This window comes from Rhinoraja longicauda, chromosome 36 (genome assembly GCF_053455715.1).
Source record: "Rhinoraja longicauda isolate Sanriku21f chromosome 36, sRhiLon1.1, whole genome shotgun sequence".
NCBI lineage: Eukaryota > Metazoa > Chordata > Chondrichthyes > Rajiformes > Arhynchobatidae > Rhinoraja > Rhinoraja longicauda.
Genome location: NC_135988.1, coordinates 19003917 through 19021233, shown reverse-complemented (window position 1 = coordinate 19021233; position 17317 = coordinate 19003917). Strand labels below are relative to the sequence as shown.

General features: G+C 46.6%; 1 protein-coding gene across 1 annotated transcript; it reads left to right on the top strand.

The window, feature by feature from the left end:
* Window positions 1–5689: 5689 nt before the first annotated feature.
* On the top strand, window positions 5690–12861 carry LOC144610216 (vesicle-associated membrane protein 5-like). The gene is made up of 3 exons (XM_078428803.1): window positions 5690–5776; window positions 9087–9233; window positions 10591–12861. Exons 2-3 carry the CDS (start codon window positions 9108–9110, stop codon window positions 10786–10788), a joined length of 324 nt encoding a protein of 107 aa, XP_078284929.1. The 5' UTR covers window positions 5690–5776; window positions 9087–9107; the 3' UTR covers window positions 10789–12861.
* Window positions 12862–17317: the final 4456 nt, after the last annotated feature.

The window sequence follows — 17317 nt, the reverse complement described above, 5'->3', positions numbered from 1 at the left end:
GTCACAACATGGTCTCCTCTATAAGGTATCAACCAAGCTCAGGCTGGGTCACCACTTTGTGGAGCTCCTGCATCGAGTCCACAGGAGTGACCCCTGAGCCTCCTGTCTGCTGCCACTTGCATTATTCATCCCACTCCCACTCGGAGTGGCCACCTGTACTCTTGTAACATGGCCCGTGTTAGCTTGAAGATCATCATCTCATCTCCGTGGGCACATGCAGCCTCCAGACTCAGCTTCAAGTTACTTGGTTCCCATCACTGCCCTCTGGTCGATGCAGGAGCAGTTCAGATGCTGGGCCTTGCAACCATCTGCACATGGCAATGGATGAATGACGTATCCCTCAACAACATGTCGCACAAAGCAGCTGATGTGACTGAAACCCAACACTTCTCTAACTTCCAACAACTCTTGCTCTCCCTCTCTCCCCGCCCCATCTCTCTCCAGAGATGCTGCCCGTCCCACTGAGTTACTCCAGCTTGTTGTGTCTACCAGCGTGATCATTCTTTGCCTGCACACCCACTCACAATGTGTGCCATCCACTCATCTATTCCACCTCCTCACCTCTGCCACCCCAACTACGGTTGCCAACTGTCCCGTATTAGCCGGGACATCCCGTATTTTGGGGCTAAATTGGTTTGTCCCGTACGAGACCGCCCTTGTCCCGTATTAGTAGGGTTGCCAACTTCCTCACTCCCCAAGAAGGGTTACTGGGAGTTAGAGAAGTCAATGTTCAATCCGCTGGGTGAGATTGGCCAAGCTGAACACGGTCTGGCCGATCTTTCTGGGTGACCACTAGAGGGAAGCACTACCCTTCAGTCAGACAGGCTTTGGGGCCTTTGTTATCATATCATATCATATCATATATATACAGCCGGAAACAGGCCTTTTCGGCCCACCAAGTCCGTGCCGCCCAGCGATCCCCGTACATTAACACTATCCTACACCCACTAGGGACAATTTTTACATTTACCCAGCCAATTAACCTACATACCTGTACGTCTTTGGACGTACATAGAGAGACATAGAATATAGGGGCAGGAGGCCATTTGGCCCTTCGAGCCTTTACGCACCGCCATTCATTGTGATCATGGCTGACCATCCACAATTACCCCGTGCCTGCCTTCTCCCCATACCCCTGGATTCCGCTAGCCCCTAGAGCTATCAGTTAGAGCCGGAGCCACTGTTTAACTGTTACATGGACAGTGTTGGTCAGAGCATTAGCATCGTGCTGTAAGCTGTGTCTGTTAGCCATGAAGCAAGTGCTTTGAAATTTCCCACACAGAGAAAAGTGCCACATAAGCACAAGCTATTTCTATCCCACTTGCAAGGGCTTTTCAGCTGCTGGATCTAAACCATGAGGATGAATGTTCATGTCCCACTCGGTCTGTCTTCCTGAGAGACAACATCACGGTCAAAGCTGCACTGTCCACCTCAGACATCAAGGCAGAGAACCCACTTGACCCGGGATAAATGACCCCATAGTGCTGGAGGTGAGGTGGCTGTGGGGAGGGGCGGGGGCAGGTGAGATGGCAGTGAGGTGGCAGTGGGCAGGTGAGGTAGCAGTGGGGAGGTGAGGTGGCAGTGGGGAGGTGAGGTGGCATTGCGGACGGGCAGGGGGAGGTGAGGTGGCGGTGGGCAGGTGAGGTGGCGGTGGGCAGGTGAGGAGGGGTGGGGGTGAGGTGGCAGTGGGCAGGTGAGGTGGCGGTGGGCAGGTGAGGTGGCAGTGGGCAGGTGAGGTGGCAGTGGGGACGGGCAGGGGTAGGTGAGATGGCAGTTTCCTCCACAGAGCGGTGGATATCAAATAATGATGAGACGGAGCACAGATAGGAGATTGAGAACCTCATGTTCTGGTATCGAGACAACAACCTTTCTCGCCATGTTGGCAACACAAAGGAGATAGTGATGGACTTCAGGAAGTGAAGTGGTGCACATACCCCAGTCTGCATTGATGGTGCTGAAGTAGAGATGGTTGAAAACCTCAAATTCCTAGGCGTCAATATCACCAACAACTTCTCCTGGATCACCCATATTGAAGCAAGGTACAAGAAAGCACATCAACGCCTCTACTTCTTTAGAAGGTTTAGGAAGTTCAGCATGTCCCCTACAACTTCTACAGATGCGCGTAGAATGCATTTTATCAGAATGCATCACAGCTTGGTTTGGGATCAGCTCCATCCAAGACCACAAGAAATTGCAGCGAATTGTAGACGCAGCCTAGAATATCACACAAACCAACCTCCCTTCCATTGACTCCATCTACACCTCACGCTGCCTCGGCAAGGCCCGCAGCCCAGACCATCACACAAACCAACCTCTCTTCCATTGACTCCATCTACACCTCACGCTGCCTCGGCAAGGCCAGCATCATAATCAAGGACCAGTCGTACCCCGGTCACTCCCTCTTCTCCCATCAGGCAAAAAGGTACAAAAGTGTGAAAACGCACACCTCCAGATTCAGGGACAGTTTCTTCCCGGCTGTTATCAGGCAACTGAATCATCCTACCACAACCAGAGAGCAGTCCTGAGCTACTATCTACCTCATTGGTGACCCTCGGACTATCCTTGATAGGACTTTGCTGGCTTTACCTTGCACTAAACGTTATTCCCTTATCATGTATCTATACACTGTAAATGGCTCGATTGTAATCATGTATTGTCTTTCTGCTCGGGACGGCTGCTATGGAGAGGAGACGGTTGCCCACCTCTTCACAGAGTGTGGATTTGCCAAGAGAAATTTGCAGGGGTCCCTGTCACGATTTATTCCGAGCAGTTCCGTCACAGAGGTCTCTGATCTACGGACTGTTCCCAGGGACGCATTCAGAGACCGACATCGAGTGCTGCTGGAAGGTCATCAACTCGGTGAAAGACGCTCTTTGGTCTGCCCAAGCTTTGTTGACCTCCCAGCGGAGCGAGCTGTCCGTCGGGGAATGTTGCTGACTGGGCCCGCTGCAGACTGCAGCAGTACGTGCTGAGGGACGCACTGAAGCTCGGTGCAGCCAACACCAAGGCTCTGTGAGGGAGGACCACAGTCTAGGGTCCTTCCGCTGCTGGACATGGGGGGCAGGGTGTGGTGGAGACGCCCCTCCAAATAAGGGATTCTGTGTAAATTTGGAAATGAATATCTGCATTGAATGTGTAACCTCCGGGAATGTCGGATGGGGTTGTTGAAAAGAAGATGTTTTGTAAATATTTATTACTTGAATAAAGTTTTTTTTTATATTTAAAAAAAGTTTTGTCTTTCTGCTGACTGGATAGCACTCAACAAAAAGCTTTTCACCGTACCTCGGTACACGTGACAATAAACTCAACTGAAACTGCCCGGTCCAACACAGATACTGACTTCTCCATCACAGAAAGGAACTATAGCAAGTGCTGACTCAACAAGGCAGCTGATATTGTCTTAGTTCCACACGAGCCTGGCCGAGCTCTCATTTCACTACTACCACCGGGAAGAAGGTACAGACGCCTGAAAACCATGACCACCAGATTCAAGAACAGAAACAAAGACACAGAGTGCTGGAGTAACTCAGCGGGTCAGGCAGCATCTGTGGAGAACATGGATAGGTGACGTTTCGGGGTCGGGACCCTACTTCACACGTCTGAAGAAGTGTCCCGCCCCAAAACGTCACCTCTCCAAGGATGCTGCTTGATCGGGTGAGGTACTCCAGCACTTTGTGTTTTTTTCTTTTGTAAACCAGCATCTGCAGTTCCGTGTTTCTTCTCAGCAACCAACAGCCTCTTAAAGAATGCACAACATCAACCACTACTTCGGCAGTTCTGATCTTCAATGGACAGTGCCATTGTCTGCAAAGTGGACCTCATTTATGCACTATTATAGATGCCCAGCATTATGGTTATTAATGTGTGTATTATTGATTATTATATATTTATCTCCATGTCATTACGTTAATTTCCTTGTTAAACTGCAGCAGATTAGGATGCAATTGTTCCATTGCTGCTGCATATGACAATTAAACACTCTTGACTCTTGATGGACACAAAGTGCTGGAGTAATTCAGTGGGACAGGCAGCATTTCTGGAGAGAAGGAATGGGTGACGTTTTCTGAAGAAGGGTTTCAACCCGAAATATCACCCATTCCTTCTCCCCAGAGATGCTGCCTGACCCGCTGAGTTACTCCAGCATTTTGTGTCCATCTTTGAGGTAAACCAGCACCTGCAGTTCTTTCCTACACACTCCTGACTCTGTTGAATTGACTTGGTATATAAACTGTAGGCAGTATTTTCTTCTGTTGGATAAGAGGCAGGAATAGAAGCCCTGGTGATTTACCTTAGTCTGGCCCAGTTACAGCCACACTATCCTCTACACTCCACACACACCTTCACTCACATTAACTCAACGCCCCTGTAAATTGTAACTTGTTCCTAGTGTGTAGGGGAGGGCGAGTGTATGGGGGGTCGCTGGCCGGCATGGAATCAGTGGGCCGAAGGGCCTGTTTCTATACTGTATCTCTAAAGTCTAAATCAAAGTCTAAAGGAGTCACAAGAAACTGCAGATGCTGGAATCTTGAGCAAAACACAATGTGCTGGAGGATCTCAGCAGAACAAATAGTATTTGTGGGGCTGCCTGACTCCCTGAGTTACTCCACCACTTTGTGTCTTGATCACTGGTGCATCTCTGGAGAGAAGGAATGGGTGACGTTTCTGGTCGAGACCCTTCCTCATACTGTGTAAAGATAGTCCGAGGGTCTCCAATGAGGTCAGTGGGAGATCAGGACCGCTCTCTAGTTGGTGAGAGGATGGTCCAGTTGCCTGATAACTGCTGGGAAGTAACTGCTGGAGTAGCTGAGCGGGACAGGCAGTATCTCAGGTCGAGACCCTTCTTCAGACAGTGTGTTGGACAACTAGTGACAAACACAGCTCAAGGCAAGGCAAGTTTATTTGTCACAAGATGTACAGTTTAAGCTCACGGCTGTTCCAGGGAGGCGCTGCTCACACGCACCTCCAGCGGGGGGGGGGGGGGGGGGAGAGAGAGAGAGAGAGAGAGTGTGAGTGAGTGAGTGAGTGAGTGAGTGAGTGAGTGAGTGTGTGAAACACGCCGGGGGTGAGTGTGGATTCCCGGAAGAGATGGGACTTGTTTGACGGGAAGACGGAGGCGGAGAGGGAGGAAACCCGACCTCAGATCCAGCCCCGGCCCGGCCGGTGTAGGGCGGTGGAGAGCCGGCTACAACACTCTGTAAGTACTGACTGCACTCTAGTAACTCCACTGTACTAACTACACTCCAGTAACTACACTGTACTAACTGCACTCCAGTAACTACACTGTACTAACTCCACTGTACTAACTACACTCCAGTAACTACACTGTACTAACTCCACTGTACTAACTACACTCCAGTAACTACACTGTACTAACTGCACTCCAGTAACTACACTGTACTAACTCCACTGTACTAACTACACTCCAGTAACTACACTGTACTAACTGCACTACAGTAACTACACTGTACTAACTGCACTGTACTAACTACACTCCAGTAACTACACTGTACTAACTGCACTGTACTAACTACACTCCAGTAACTACACTGTACTAACTGCACTGTACTAACTACACTCCAGTAACTACACTGTACTAACTGCACTCTGTGTCCGTCTGCCTGTCGCTTCACCTCACCTCGGGCTGGGGCTGAGGCGGTGGGAAAGTGAAAGTAGTAAACCGTGGTGTGGAGTTACAGAGCGGGTTGTTGCCGACGCGTCGCTCCCGGGGCCGCGACTGAGACCCTCCGACCCGCGGGGAAAGTTGCACTTTCACCAGGTCCAGTTAAAGCGGAGCAGCGAGCGCCGGGACCCGCGACTGCCGGGCCGGGACAGGACAGGGGAGAGGGAGGGAGGGAGGGAGAGGGACAATAGACAATAGGTGCAGGAGGAGGCCATTCGGCCCTTCGAGCCTGTACGCACCACCATTTAATGTGATCATGGCTGATCATTCTCAGTCAGTACCCCATTCCTGCCTTCTCCCCATACCCCCTGACTCCACTATCCTTAATAGCTCTATCTAGCTCTCTCTTGAACGCATTCAGAGAATTGGCCTCCACTGCCTTCTGAGGCAGAGAATTCCACAGATTCACAACTCTCTGACTGAAAAAGTTTTTCCTCATCTCCGTTCTAAATGGCCGACCCCTTATTCTTAAACTGTGGCCCCTGGTTCTGGACTCTCCCAACATTGGGAACATGTTTCCTGCCTCTAACGTGTCCAACCCCTTAATAATCTTATACGTTTCAATAAGATCCCCTCTCATCCTTCTGAAGGGGAGGGAGTGGGTGGGTGGGTGGGTGGGAGAGGGAGGGAGGGAGGGACGGAGGGAGGGAGTGGGTGGGTGGGTGGGTGGGCTGGTGGTGGGCAGGCTGGTGGTGGCTTTGATCTTACACACCTCTATAAGATCACCCCTTATCCTCCTGTACTACAAAGCCCACCGTCTCCCTGTAGCTCAGGCCCCGAGTTCTGGCAAGATCCCTGTGAATGTGGCTTCACCAGATTGGGCTCTGATGCACGTGGCCAGGTTTCCGGGCCCCACACTGTTGATTGAAGTTCTGTTTGTTGCAAGAGGCGGCGTACAACTGTTGTTGAAGGTCACTGTGCATCTTGGGGAGAGTTTAGTAGAAGGATGAGGAGAGACGGACAGGCCTGGGAGAGGCCACCGGCCGAAACACCAACCTGGGCAAAGGTGAAACAGACCAGGTAGAAATGGCCAGGTGGATCAACGCGATGGTGTCCCTAGATCCAGCCCCAAACTTCAAACAGTGCAGCACAGGAACAGGCCCTTCGGCCCACGGTGTCCATGCTGACCATGACACCTAATCTCCTCTGCCTGTTCATCATCCATATATCCCTCCGTTCCCTGCATATCTAAAAGCCTCTGAAATGTCACTACCGTATCTGCCTCCAGCACCAACCCCGGCGGCAAAGTGTTAGACCACCCCAGGCAGCCAGGCAAGACCACCAAACCCCATCTACTGACTGAAGAAAGACTGAAGAAAGGTCTTGACCCAAAACGTCACCTTTTCTTTTTCTCCAGAGATGTTGTCTGACCCGCTGAGCCACCCCAGCTTTTTGTGTCCATCTCTCATCTAGTGACTGTTGTCTACATTTACACAATAGCCACCAGGGTGAGAATGAGTGAGCCATGTGAATGCCAGGACTAGCCTGCTCCCGGCCACGTCTCCTACGGTGACATTATCGTTCTAACACCGCTCACACGCACCTCATTACTCCACAGCCAGCACGTCCCACACACACACTCTACATTCATCACACACACACTCTACATTCATCACTCCCTGTTGTACAGGTCAAAAGGAACTGCTAACTGTGGCAGATCAGTGTGCCGGCACTTTGACAGCATGGGCTGGATTGCCCTGAGAATAGGGTGCCTGATATCGTCAGCTGGTTGGCATAATTCTGAAGATAGACACAAAATGCTGGAGTAACTCAGCGGGACGGGCAGTATCTCTGGAGACAAAAGGTGACGATTCTTCAGAGAGTCAGGGGAAAGAGAAACGGGAGTCGGGAGCCTCGGCAGAAGTCGAACTATCTGCCCGTGGGAGAAACACGGGGGAAGAGAGAAGTTTTTTTTGCCTTCCATCACAGTGAAGGGGTGTCTGGAGGAGTCATTGTGATGGATGTTTGTGTTAAAATTGTGTGTCTTGTGTCTTTTACTCTCTACTGTTGTGGCTGCGTGGCAAATGATTTCCGTTCAATTCATTTTGAATGACAATAAAGGTAATTCAGATTCAGATTCAGAGAGATAGTTTATTGCCCTGTGCACATACACTGAGGTACAGTACAATAAAAACTTTACTTGCTGCAAGATCACAGGCATGTAGACTCAGACATTACGCGGACACTTATTTTATACATAAGTTGCATATAAATCCTGTAATTAATGTTACGGTGCATTTATAGAACATGGAAATAGAATGATGAGATGATCACTTCTATTCACACCCCATTGATGTCCCAAAACCTCATACACACTAACTGGAACACTGGATAACTGCTCTGGCAGACAACTTGTAGAGAGTGGAAAGTCTTTGTAAAGGTAGGAGTTGAAACTTTAGTTGCAGTCTGTGAATCCTCTGACATCACGTTACAGCCACAGTAGTCCCTGGTACAGGAACAATCAACAATGTGACATTGTGGTGTACAATTTTAATTCATTACCGTCAATGAAAACTTCTATTAGATCTTCTGAATGACATGCCCTCTTTCCTGTTTAACTTTTAAACAAATGCTATCACTGAAGGCTCACATTTGCTGAACTTTAACTCTGGATTGTGTGGAGCCCAAACCATCACACAAACCAACCTCCCATCCATTGACTCCATTTATACCTCACGCTGCCTCGGCAAGGCCAGCAGCCCAGACCATCACACAAACCAACCTCCCATCTATTGACTCCATTTATATCTCACGCTGCCTCGGCAAGGCCAGCAGCCCAGACCATCACACAAACCAACCTCCCATCTATTGACTCCATTTATACCTCATGCTGCCTCGGCAAGGCCAGCAGCCCAGACCATCACACAAACCAACCTCCCATCTATTGACTCCATTTATACCTCATGCTGCCTCGGCAAGGCCAGCAGCATAATCAAAGATGTCACACCCTGGCCACTCTCTCTTCTCCCCTCTCCCATCAAGTTTGTAATCACACACCTCCACATTCAGGGACAGTTTCTTCCCAGCTGTTATCAGGCAACTGAATAATCCTACCACAACCAGAGAGCAGTGCTGAACTACTATCTACCTGTTAGGTGACCCTCGGACTATCCTTGATCAGACTTTGCCGGCTTTACCTTGCACTAAACATTATTCCCTTACCATGTATCTATACATTCTAAACGGCTCGATTGTAATCATGTGTTGACTTTCTGCTGACTGGATAGCTTGCAACAAAAGCTTTTCACTGTACCTCAGTATGAGTGACAATAAACTGAACTATGTACCGAAGGGCAGTAGAAACGGCAGATTCCCTGAGGCAGAGCGAATGATTTGTATTCTATAATCCCACCATGAACTTTCCAATGTCTTTCTGAATTTCTTACTGTGACTTAATTTATTTCAGGTCACAAATAAACCGGACAAAATGGATAAAATGCATAAAGAGGCGGAGGAGGTTTTGCAGATTATGCATGTGAATGTTGATAAAGTGAAGGATCGAGGAGAGAAGCTGGAAGTTCTAGATGAAAGAGCTGAAGAACTGTTGGCAGCTGTGAGTGATTCCCATGGCTTTTCTGTTGAAATATTTGCTATTTTGACATCTTCATCAACATCAGTCAATCATAAGCAACTTAAAACCTATTAGTTCGTCTTTATTCCTTGTAAAATTATGGACTATCACTGGACATGCCAATATTTATCACCCATCCCTATTTCTGAACTGAGGATGTAGCTAAATGTGAACACATTGGTGTGCAGTGAGTCATATATAGCCCAGGACAGGTAACAATGGCAAAGTTTGGATATCCTCCCTTGCCCAAAGACCTGCTGGTCAATTGGCTGCTGTAAAATAGCCATAGTGTAGGTGGAGGCAGGAGAATCTGGGGAGTTAAGGGCATGTGAAAGAGAACGGGATGCAGGGAAATACTCGGGAGAATGGGATTGATGTGGTCATTCTGTCAACCAACATAGATGTAACAAGACAAATGTCTTCCTTATTTTTCATAAGGAAATAGGATACAAAACAGTAGAATTAAGGTCCAGATCTCACTCTACAGAGCCAGGTCACAACGCACCTTCAGTAGGCTGTCCATTCTGCCGTGGTGCCAACACAGAAAGAAAGCACAAGTTCGATCCTTGGAGCCGGCTGCACAATCTGTAGCAAAAAAACAGATGCAGGAACTTTGGGTCAAGTATCCAGATGCAGGAACTCAGTGGGTCAAGTATCCAGATGCAGGAACTCAGTAGGTCAAGTATCCAGATGCTGGAACTCTGGGTCAAGTATCCAGATGCTGGAACTCTGGGTCAAGTATCCAGATGCTGGAACTCCGGGTCAAGTATCCAGATGCTGGAACTCTGGGTCAAGTATCCAGATGCTGGAACTCTGGGTCAAGTATCCAGATGCAGGAACTCTGGGTCAAGTATCCAGATGCTGGAACTCTGGGTCAAGTATCCAGATGCAGGAACTTAGTGGGTCAAGTATTCAGATGCAGTAACTCAGTGGGTCAAGTGTCATCTATGGGGGGTGATGGACAGTCCATCAAATGTCTCTTTTCAACCGAATCATCCCTCCTATTCCATTTTTTACATCCAACAAGAGACTGCTTTATGAATCTCGACCTTTTTATCAGAGGAAATAGACATTGAATTTTATGAATATGCAAGTTGGTTGTAGAGTTAAATAATTAGCCATCTGACCCAATTAGCCAAAATTCTCAAAAATATGTGATTACAAATGATAGTTACACAATTTCTAACTATTGTGACATTCAAAATGTGAAGTGTTAAATTTGTTGCAAAGTAGTTTTGAATTACTTTGAATTTTCAGATTTTAAAATATCTTGTAGGTGCAATCAGTGTGAGTATTTTACTGAACCCCCCTGTCTAATAGTATGTGTTGATTTTCACAGAGTAAAACCTTCCAGAAGTCTTCAAAAGCTGTAGCTCGGCAAGAAAGGTTTAAAAATAGGAAGTGGAAACTGATCATGGGAGTGACAGTTGCTCTTGTGCTAATCATCATCATCATCATCATCATTGTTTTCACTCTTCCATCTTCAAAATCATCGCCCTCACTCACTTCTTCCGTGAGTCCGCAAGAACAACAATAAACACTGTGATCAAAAAAAGCAAAGAAAATAACTGCTGGAACTCTGAAATAAAACCGGAAACGTCTGGAGTTTCTCAGCAGGTCAGGCCGCATGTGCAGCAGGAAGGCACTGTCAATGCTTATGTGTAGAAGGGAACTGCAGGTGCTGCTTTACACCAAAGATAGACAACAATTGCTGGAGTAACTCAGCGGGACAGACAGCATCTCTGGAGAACACGGATAGGTGATGTTTCGGGTCGAGAGAGGGTGTTCTGAGGAAGGGTCTTGACCCAAAACGTCACCTATTCCTTCTCTCCAGAGATGCTGCCTGTCTCGCTGAGTTACTCCAGCATTTTGTATCTGTGGTAATCGCTTAATCAGTTGTGTTTCATTTCAAGCAACATTGGTGAACTTGAATGCTTTTTTTTTTCCAGAATTTGATATTGCATTTTTTTTTTTTTGAAGCTCGTCATATACGAGTTGTGTTCTAACTATGGTACTTAAAACATAAACAGTCACGGAACAGTGATTGACATTCTTAACACGGGTTAATTGTGACCTCTATTTTTTTGTTATTTATCCATGACAAATATTGTTTTGTAATATAAATAGAATATAAATGTTTATTCTAATGGGGCATGAAAAATTCTTCTGCTTTGCTGCATTCTGTTTCTGAAACTCTTGGTGGGGAAAACGATCCCGTGCTGAGTGTGTGACGGTTCACCTTGTAAACTCGTGTGTGGTGATTACGGAATTGAACAAATAATCCAAAGATCAGGAACTACTCTGCCACATAGGGATGAGGAAAAACCAGAGTTGTGAATCTGTGGAATTCTCTGCCACAGAAGGCAGTGGAGGCCGATTCACTGGATGTTTTCAAGGGAGAGTTAGATTTAGCTCTTAGGGCTAGCGGAATCAAGGAATATGGGGGGAAAAAGCAGTAACGGGGTACTGATTCTGGATGATCAGCCATGAACATGGTCCCTTGGTGCTGGCTCGAAGGGACAGCGCCTATTCTCTGTTTTCAGCACCTATTTTCTATGTTTCTATATGACAATGAATTCACATAAATCTGTATTTTTGTCCTGAGAAAGGTGAATATGAAAGTAAATGATGTCTGTTGAAAATCATCTGATACGATTGAATAATCTGGTAGCAAGAATGGAATGATATTGGTACCAGCTCATTTATTAAAAATATACAACTTACAATGTCTGTATCCATCTATCCCTACATATCCAAGGCTACTAACAGCTTCTTAAACATCACTGTCGTATTTCTTCAACCAGCTTGTTGTAATGTGCAACAAAAAAAATCAATTCTCCCTCAGAAAGTAGAGAATAAACTCAATCAGCAAGAAAAATCAGTGAAAGGAAAAAGTGCTTGTGATTTTCCTGTGTATTTTGCAGCTTAGGTTGGCCTGGCAGCAGAATGCAATCATTCATGTTCGATCCTCACCTCTCTCAGATGTTGCCCAAGTGTCACATCAATCATAAACTCACAAACAGTATTGAAAATGCCGATAAGCAAAGTCTCCCCAAGGATTCATCTCTTCTCATTCTATAACATTTATGATTGGGATTGTTGAAGCAGAAATAACTCCATTGTTCCTGTTTACTTTCCCATCAAATGGACCAAGAATACATCACTGCCTGATGTACACACGAGAAGGGGATATGTGCCAGTGAGCTGAGACTGTCCACTGATGATACAGATCACTGATGCTATCTGGAGATGTGGACCAAAAACGGCAGCAAAAAGATGAAAAAGACAAATACATACTAGAATATTCCTATCCTGAATAAAAAGTGCTTTAAGTGGAAGCCATAAGGTCATAAGTGATAGGAGCAGAATTAGGCCATTCGGCCCATCAAGTCTACTCCACCATTCAATCATGGCTGATCTATCTCTCCCTCCTAACCCCATTCTCCTGCCTTCTCCCCATAACCCCTGACACCTGTAGGCACATCTGATAATTCAAATCATTTGTAAACTAAAATTCAATATTAAATATGTTTTTCAAAGTGAACAATAACTTGTCTTATGTACTGAAGCTGTTAGAGATTTTGTTGTAATCAAAAATTGCTATTTTTCTTGTGGATATCGTAAATAGATAATCAATGCATTTATAGCAATTAAAATGACAATGTCTCAAAAACATCTTGTTTTCCTCATCGGAGAATTAATGGTGATGTTTATTTTGCTTTTATCTTATAATGGGCAACCTACTTTATGTTCGCCCAGTGCCATGCTTCTACACAAGCTGGTTAGCTTGCAGTGTTGTGTCTAAGTGTGGAGAGAAGTTGGTGGGCATATATTCCAAGCAGAATTTGTCCTCCCCGTACCTGCACTAGAGTAAGAAGCATGAGTTGGTGATGAGGAACAGAAACAATATGTTTCTCTGCCCCAAGATAAGAAAATGGTGACAGATTATTTGGCATGACATTGCATTTTTGTATCCGAGTTGAACCAATCCAGAAATTAATTAAGGCACTTAGAATCTTGAAAGATTCTTGCACGTGACTCTTTTGCTAAAGATAGACACAAAATGCTGAAGTAACTCAGCGGGACAGGTAGCATCTCTGGAGAGAAGAAATGGTTGACGTTTCGGGTCGAGACCATTCCCATTCCAAACTGTTAACCATTCCTTTCATTAGGGTTAGGGTTAGGCTCAGGTGGTAGTTGCTCAGGTGCTTGTTAGTCAGGTGGCTTGAACACTTTATTCTGTCTTTCATTTACTTTTCTCCCCCCACCCCCCCCATGCATATTAGCCGCTGAGAGTTCAGGTAATTAATCAGGTGTGATACACTGCTTGATGAGTGAACAATAGTGCAGGAAACTTAAGTCATCCTGTTTTCTTGACTGCGGGTGTACATGTCCGGGGAAGTGAGTGTTTTTGGAACAGTCACTGCACCAATCATTTCCTCAGTGATCACCCCCAGGATGAGGTGATGTGCTGTTCACCAGTCACACAAACCTGGGAACAAGCCCTCTGGCCCACTGTCTGACCGGCAGGCCCACATTTACACCAATCCCATTTTATTCTCCCAACTCCCAACTCCCCCATATTCTGCCCCTCACTGACACTAGGCAAAGTTTATAGCAGACAATTAACTGCTAATCCAAACGTGGAGGACACGGAGAGAACGTGCAAACATCCAGCAGACAGGTGGTCAGGATTGAACGCAGGTTGCTGGAGTTGCAAGACAGCAGCCCCACTACAGGTGCCACATTGCAACGTGGATTGAGAAAGCTTGGTCTCTAGTGGAGTTTAGTGATACAGCGCGGAAACAGGCCCTTCAGCCCACTGAGTCCATTCTGACCAGCGATCCCCGCACACTATCCTACACACACTAGGGACAATTTACATTTATGCCAAGCCAATTAACCCACAAACCTGTAGGTCTTTGGAGCGTGGGAGGAAACCGAAGATCTCGGAGCAAACCCACGCAGGTCAGGAGGAGAATGTACAAACTCTGGACGTACCCATAGTCAGGATCAAACCCAGGTCTGTGGCACAGTAGCTCTACCACTACACCACTACTCACTCACTGGGGACAGATACAAAAAGCTGGAGGGTGTAACTCAGCAGACAGGCAGCACCTCTGGAGAGAGGAATGGGTGACGTTTCATAGAGTGCTGGAGTAATTCAGCGGGACAGGCAGCATCTCTGGAGAGAAGGAATGGGTGACGTTTTGGGTCGATACTTAAGATGAAAAGTACCAGATGCAGAGAAAGTTTGTGAAGAGTTCAGAACTATTGCACTGCAGGTTGCCTCTGGATAAAGGGCGGGAAGCAGCCATTTAGGACTAAGATGAGAACATTTTGATAAATGTTTGGAATTCTCTACCTCAGAGTCTGGGATGGTTCAGTTGTAAAGGATGCTCGAGGCCAAATCGATCGATAGATGCCAGGAGTCCGGAAATAGGCTGGAGTGTAGACCTGAGGCAAATACCACATGGTCTATTCCAGCCACTGCTGCTTCAGTCTTCACCGTTCACTGCACTGGTACACCTGTGATATTAACAGGACGCAAGAATGGAAACCTTTATCACTGCCATGAACGTCCCTACTTCAAGGAGACGATGTTGATATAGATGTGTTGTTGAAGCAAACTCTGAATCTTTGGGATCATCACTGATAAAATATGGCAATGCTTCAGATGTACCAGATCTTATTGTGCAATGGGTTACTATGAACTAGACACTGTGATACAGCACTTAGTGTTGGCTGCTTCTGTTCCTCACTGCGCGTTGTTGATTGGTGAAGCAGGAGATTGAGTGAATGTGATACATGACTTAGCGAGACCTACGCTTCCTTGTATTTCCACACCACTTCCAGAGGCATTGAGGAACTTGGGTTGTGACAAATGAGCAATGTATTTTGAGCGGCAGTTGGTGGTTTGCACAGCTGAATCACACTGGGGCACTAGCTCTTAAAGGGCATTCTCCACTAAGTCAGGGTACCATTGTTATGTTACTTCCCATGGCAGGTCACAGAGGACACAGATGCTACGGTGATAAAGAAAGCATTTGCAGGAAGACTGAGGCGGATGTATAACAAAATGCTCGGGAGATTGTCCGTCCCACGTGACTGATTGCAAGTCCACAAAGTGATAACGGCAGCTGTGCTCATCGTATCCTGTTACTGTCACAGCTGGATCAATGTTTCAGACTCTGGGTGTAAGAGAAATCATTTGAAAGGGCGGCACGGTGGCACAGCAGTTGAGCTGCTGCCTTACAGCGCCCGAGACCCGGGTTTGATCCTGACTAACGGTGCTGTCTGTACGGAGTTTGTACGTTCTCCCCGTGACCTGCGTGGGTTTTCTCCGAGATCTTCAGTTTTCTCCCACACTCCATAGATGTACATGTTTGTAGGTTAATTGGCTTGGTGTAAATGTAAAATTGTTCCTAGTGTGTGTAGGATAGTGTTAAAATGTGGGGATCATTGGTCAGTGCTGACTTGGTGGGCCGAAGGGCCCGTTTCCGCGCTGTGTCTCTAAACTAGATCAGATATATTACATAATGGGGGCACCAGAGGATTTACATTCAGTTAAATAGGTAGATTGGGAATACCAAGCCAGCATCGGGAATGGCGGCACAAAACCACCATAAACACATCTTGTTCACTCTTGATTTTAACCTGGACTCCAAAAATTAGGCAATGTAACTGCACTTGAGAACACATATCATGCCATAAACCTGCAAATGATCCAAAACCAAATATCTGAATGATTTTTCAGTGACTGCAGCCCAGGGAACTTTGCTGTCACTGTGAGGAACAGTTTAATACACAATGCCATTCTGAATAAACACAATTTCCAAAGTGGAAATGGTGATTGGGGCCCGCGAGGGGGATTGGAGAGAGGAAAGGCTGGGCAGCAGCTATGAATAGAACCGTCACTGTGAATCCCACATTGAAGCAGTCGACATTCTGCCTTCCGCCAATTCTATTTTCAAATCTACAGTTGCAGAGGTGATAGACACTGCCAGCAATCCCAACCAGGCGACAACTACACAGTCCCTCTCAACAACGACATCCAGACGTGTGTAGGAAGGAACGACAGATGTTGGTTTACACTAAATGCTGTTGTAACTCACTAGTGGGACAGGCAGCATCTCTGGAGAGAAGGAATGGGTGGCGTTTCGGTCTGAAGGGTCTCGACCCAAAACGTCACCGATTCCTTCTTTCCAGAGATGTTGCCTGTCCCACTGAGTTACTCCAGCATTTTGTGTCTATCTTCAAGGAAACCTAGAAAACAGCCCTGACATGAAACCCTTGTTAATTGTGTTCCTCACTCGCCCAAGGGCCGTAGGGAGACTTTAACCCCCCCCCCCCCCCCCCCAAAATGGTGCCTTGATCAAAATGAAGCAACTGTGCAAGTAGCAGGGATGGATCTTCATGCTGTCCCTCACAATTTCATTTATCCACCTTCCAGCAGAACGTTTGAATAAATTACTAGAACAAAGGGCTTTGAACAGGAAAGTAATACGTTTTAGACACAAAATGCCGGAGTAACTCAGCGGGACAGGCAGCATCTCTGGAGAGAAGGAATGGGTGACGTTTCAGGTGGAGACTCTTCTTAATAATAATAATAATAATAATATTCATTTATTGTCATTGCAACGAGTACAACGAAATTAAAAAACAGCCAATCCTGACGGTGCGTACAAACATATATGCAATAAATGCAAAAACAAATAAATACATAAATACAATTAAATTAAGTACAAGATTTTTTAACGGTGTTGCCTAGTGCACAGGTAGTGTTCAGTTCTCGTATGGCCCTGGGGTAAAAACTGTTCTTAAGTCTGTTTGTTCGGGATTTGATTGACCTGAAACGTCGACCAGAGGGCAGATGAACAAACAGACGGTGGCCGGGGTGGGATGGATCTTTTATTATTTTGCCTGCTCTACTGAGGCAGCGCAGGCTGAACAGGTGCTCCAGGGAGGGCAGTGAGCAGCCGATGATTTTCTGGGCCGTCGTGATGACCCTCTGAAGGGCCTTCCTGTCCTTTTCTGAGCAGCTGGCATACCATGTGGTTATACAG